Here is a 5,000-nt window from a genome sequence, read left to right as displayed (position 1 = left end):
TCCCATGTAAAAAAATCTATGTACTAATATAGTGGCACATAAACAATATAATATATTAGAAGTTTTTCGCGAGATCTAACAATCGTTAGATATAACGTTAGTAAAAATCTTTCTATCAGCTTTTGTACCATCTTGGCCGGTACATGTAAAAGGTCCTATCCCTTATGTTGTCGTCTTAAGCCTATAAACTGGCAGTCATTCGTCCTAAATCCCAATGTCTTCGCCCGAAGCCTTATGTCTTGTCATAAGTTCGCGTCAAAACAAAGTCAGCTCGAGAGGATTAAGGATTTATGACCGAATTGTCACAGTCAGGATGGTCGCTGATCAACAATTTCGTCTCTGTAATCTATAATGTTTTTATTCTTTAAATATCATGTAGTTAACAAAGAACATTGTGTACTACATATTCATGTAATAAAGGTTTTTGGTCATGAATTTAAGTTTTAAAATCATGTTTTATATATAGAGATAGACAGATATAGGAAAATATACATAGCCTGTCTGTTTATATACAGTCAAATATACAGATACATAATGGGCAGATTTGTAACATGTAGGTGTAACTAATCACTAACGTAAACTTGTTAAATATAACACAATTTTCTGACAAAACTTTTAATGCATTCATGTCATTGTTCTACATAACTATTCATTGTGATTGACAGTCGACCCTACAACGAAAAATTAAACAAGAATGCAACGGTGAAAATTACCCAAAAATTACATAATAATAGCATAATAGAACATTACTATCATATTGAATCATTTATGTCACACTCTGATTAGCTTTCGATTCAGCAAAGCTTTTGTTTCTTACAGGGCAAATCCGTCAACATTCTTACTGGAAATAATTCTGTCGAAATAAACAGAGATGGACTGCCAAAGGCCTTCGTTTCAGTAAGTACAGTTTCTTTAATTCATAGAAACTTTATTTTTCATGTTTGTGTTCATAAATATACATTTTTATATAGCTTATTAACGTAAATTCATCCGAACTCGATGCTGACTACTTGCATACTCACCTCAGCTGCACGAGTTCGAGGTAACCAATCCTGATAGCGTGCCTGAGGGCGAGCTGTTTGAGAAGGACATCCTGCTGACACCTCGCCAGTGGCAGGAGATGAAGGAGAGGAAAGCCATTACCGATGCGCGCTACCGTTGGCAAATTCCCGTGCTTTATACTTTCGCTGACAGTAAGGGTGTAATCGCAGGTGAAACAAAGAAGAGGCATGGAGACACACATAGAGGGTGGGAGGGGAGGGGGGGGGGGCATGGTGTGTCGAGTAAGATTTTTACCTAGAAACATCAAAGTAAATAGGTTCCTGCTGTTTCTGCCTGAAGTAGAGTTTAGACTCATTGAAAACACTACGGATGTTTGTGTCTTTAGATCTCTTCTTGGTGTGGCTGTTTCTTGTTCAAGCACGTTTGCCATGTCTGTGGATCGATTATCTATGTTATTTGATCCAAACAATCCAAGAGATAAAGCACATCCCTTAAATACTTAACATGTGCGCCTGTTAGAATATAAATGTGAATCTGAATGTGAGCTGGCAGTTTAAAAGTATTTGTTTCCAGGCAACGTAAACAGAGCCGTGTGCCGGGAAGCAATGGACCACTGGACAGAGCACACTTGCCTTAGCTTCAAGGAAACCAGCGACTTGTCGATTCCTCACTTGAAGTTCAAGAAGCTCACCGGTTGCTACTCCTACCTCGGCCGGCTGTGGTGGCAGAGTGGCCAAGACATTTCCATCGGGGAAAACTGCGACACGGTGAGATCTCGGAGCCTTATGCCTCAGAGCAGGCAAGAGAATCCTTAAAAGACAGGAACCCCGGTATGATGCCTTAATTAAGCGATAATTAATATGTGGCATTAACAAAGAGCATATAGGTTTTATACGATGGGATTGTAATGTAAATCTTTAAGCCATGTTTGATATTGTCAGAAAGAGAGTGACAGTGTCAAAGTGATCTCTCTTCGTAAATACAGAACGTATTCCATTCTGAATCTAAATATCCTGTAGCTATATGAATACTCTTTTACGAGAATACTGAAAGATTAATAGCCCGCGTCAGTTAGCGTTCTGCTCTGTACATGAATAATTACTAATAGCCCCTTCACTCACTTCGCGCAGCTTGGCATCGTCGCCCATGAGATCGGGCACGCCATGGGCTTCTTCCACGAGCAGTCCCGCCCTGACCGAGACTCCTACGTCCGAATCAACGAGGAGAACATCATTACAGACAGGTTATCTCAGTTCGAAAAACAGACCACATACATCGACACCTATTCCTTGCCTTATGACTACAGCTCCGTTATGCATTATGGTTCCAAGGTCAGTCATTCGGGTTGGGTGACAGGGGTGTCGCCTTCTACCGTACTTCTTATTCTGTGGGGTCACTGAGGTGAAGGTAATAAGGGTATTCTTGTAAACTACGTCGACTCTCTGTTCTTTTGTAGTACTTCACCAAGAATGGCAAGTTCACCATCTCTACCTTGGACCCCTTCGCGCAGGAAATCATAGGATCTCGCACAGGCCTTTCTCACTACGACAAGTTACTTGCCAACCGCATGTACTCTTGCATAGGTGAGTGAACGATGCCAACAACAACAAAAAGACATAATGTGTTCCCAATACCTTCTGTCTTTTCCTTCTTCTTCTTGTATCATTACAAAACTGAAAATAATAAACTGATCCACACCTTCCTTACTTATATATTCCCTTGCTGCTAATTCTTACCACCCTTTGATCCTCCAAAGACAAGTGGATGACACAGTGCGGACTCAGCAGCGACCCGTGCCAGAACTATGGGTACACCGGCAAAGACTGTTCCTGCGTGTGCCCACCTGGAACCTCGGGCACCAACTGTGAGATCACCACTGCAGGATACTATGGTAATGACACCTTATCTAATTAAATCGTCTCTTTAGACACCCTTCTTTTTGAGATATGCTTGGAAAAGATTTTTTATTACCAATGCTATTGATATCATTATTATTGTTGTTACTTAAAAGATCCTCCTTAACGCAATATTCACGTGACTAAAAAGCATTGCCAATCATTCATTAAAAGTGCTCGTCAGCACCATCTTTCTTTAAAAACAATAAGGAAAAGAGAAAAGAAAACATGATTACGACGAAGACAGTGGAGATACTGGGAAATTGGATTAAATAAATTAATGAATATAACGAAAAAATAGGGAGATAGCAACGAACGTATTCCTAAATCTCAATAAATTAAACTTTAAAAAAAGGGCTAAAGAGAACAGATATACACACTGTCCATCCTTTCTCATTCATTTTGCTACATATTCTACACGCATGATATATATATATATATATATATATATATATATATATATATATATATATATATTCCTGTTTTTATCGTTATCTTATTTTTCTTTCAATTTTTTTTTATTTTCAGACGACAAGCTGTCCTCATGCACCGAGGAAGTCACGACAGAGAAAACGATCACCTCGCCTAACTATCCTAACAATTACGACTCCGGTGATTATCTCGCTCTTTTTGTTATTAGCTTCTCTTTCTCTACAGTTATTCACCTTTTTATATTTTTTATTCACTCAATCTATTTTTCTTCTCCCTTCACTTCCTCTCCCTCTATTTCTCTCGCTCTGCTTTTCTCTCTCTCTATTTCTCTCGCTCTGCTTTTCTCTCTCTTTCTCTCTCTCTCTCTCTCTCTCTCTCTCTCTCTCTCTCTCTCTCTCTCTCTCTCTCTCTCTCTCTCTCTCTCTCTCTCTCTCTCTCTCTCTCTCTCTCTCTCTTTCTCTCTGCCTATGTTTATTTATCTGTCTCCTTTTCTATTTTCTTTTACCTCCTCCTCTCTCTACCTCTATTCTTTATTAACATTTATATTTCCCCTTTCTTTTTCTTCTCAAGTTTAAAAATACTAAATATAAGAATGAATAAATACGTATAGATAGGTAATGATAATGATGAATAGATAGAGAAACAATTCATCTTTGCCAATAAACTTACGGGCAAGAAATACACAACTATTAAAATATGAAAAGACAAATTCGTGAATATGTGAACAAAAAAAAAAACAAAAACGGAGACAAATCCCCGTGATTAACAAAATGAATAACTCTTTGTCCACTCATAAACATGGGTTACTGCTGTTCTGATACGTTTTGTCTTTTAAATAATCTTAAATGAGTCAATGAGACTAATTTCGAATGAAGAAAATGAGGACCGAGACGTAATTACCACAGTGCCTTGCGAAATCACCCATTCTTCGCTGCGCCTCACCGCCTCACGAGCCTTCCCCAGCTAACCAAGAAGTCTTCCCCGCAGGCGTCAAATGCACCAAGAAGATCATTGCCCCCGAGTGCTACTCCCCGCGGGTGACCTTCCGTTCCTTCAGGCTGTACGGCCGCAGCACCTGCAGCGACGGGTCCTCCTGCTGCTACTACGACGGGCTCAGAGTGACCTTCACCAGCCTCGGCACCGCCGAATGGTATGTATCCGAACGTGTAAATATATGTATCTATGTATGTATATATATGTGTGTGTGTGTGTGTGTGTGTGTGTGTGTGTGTCTATAAAATCACTTATATAAAAAATACATACACATGGAAAACCACGTTCACAATGGCAAACAATAAAGATACAAATATACGCCACGAACTCCCTTGCAATTGCTAGGACGCTGCCTTCTTCCGAACGACTGGATTTATCAGGTGGAGACCGTTGTCTTGAGAGGATGCCCCTCGGTCCTTTGGGGCAAGATTCGAACTCGCACGCTGTGTGACTACCCTCACGGTCCCCAAGCGCACGCGTTACTGCTGCACTACGGGGGCCGATAGAATCCCTCTGTAATAACTTAAACTATTAGGAGAAGACCCAAAGATCCGCGGTCTTGACTAAGACTCCGAAGTTTCAGGACCCCAATTACGCGTTTGCTCAGAAAGATGAAGGAAATGTAAAGTAGATTCCAAATAATTCGACATGACCCACATCATAGGGAGTGTTATTTGT

General features: G+C 40.1%; 1 protein-coding gene across 1 annotated transcript in view; it reads left to right on the top strand.

Moving 5' to 3' along the window:
• LOC125040260 (protein SpAN-like) overlaps positions 1-5,000 on the top strand; it is a 10,031-nt gene that overhangs the window by 2,723 nt on the left and 2,308 nt on the right. Inside the window, exons 5-12 of the mRNA XM_047634820.1 lie at positions 820-897; positions 1,028-1,193; positions 1,576-1,769; positions 2,133-2,333; positions 2,459-2,585; positions 2,759-2,893; positions 3,426-3,509; positions 4,317-4,479. Coding sequence (XP_047490776.1) covers positions 820-897; positions 1,028-1,193; positions 1,576-1,769; positions 2,133-2,333; positions 2,459-2,585; positions 2,759-2,893; positions 3,426-3,509; positions 4,317-4,479 — 1,148 coding nt within the window. The remainder of the gene's footprint in view (positions 1-819; positions 898-1,027; positions 1,194-1,575; positions 1,770-2,132; positions 2,334-2,458; positions 2,586-2,758; positions 2,894-3,425; positions 3,510-4,316; positions 4,480-5,000) is intronic.

The sequence above is a fragment of the Penaeus chinensis genome, chromosome 3 (genome assembly GCF_019202785.1).
Source record: "Penaeus chinensis breed Huanghai No. 1 chromosome 3, ASM1920278v2, whole genome shotgun sequence".
NCBI lineage: Eukaryota > Metazoa > Arthropoda > Malacostraca > Decapoda > Penaeidae > Penaeus > Penaeus chinensis.
The sequence above is the reverse complement of the archived record's forward strand: the minus strand, read 5'-3'. Positions and strand labels throughout refer to the sequence as shown.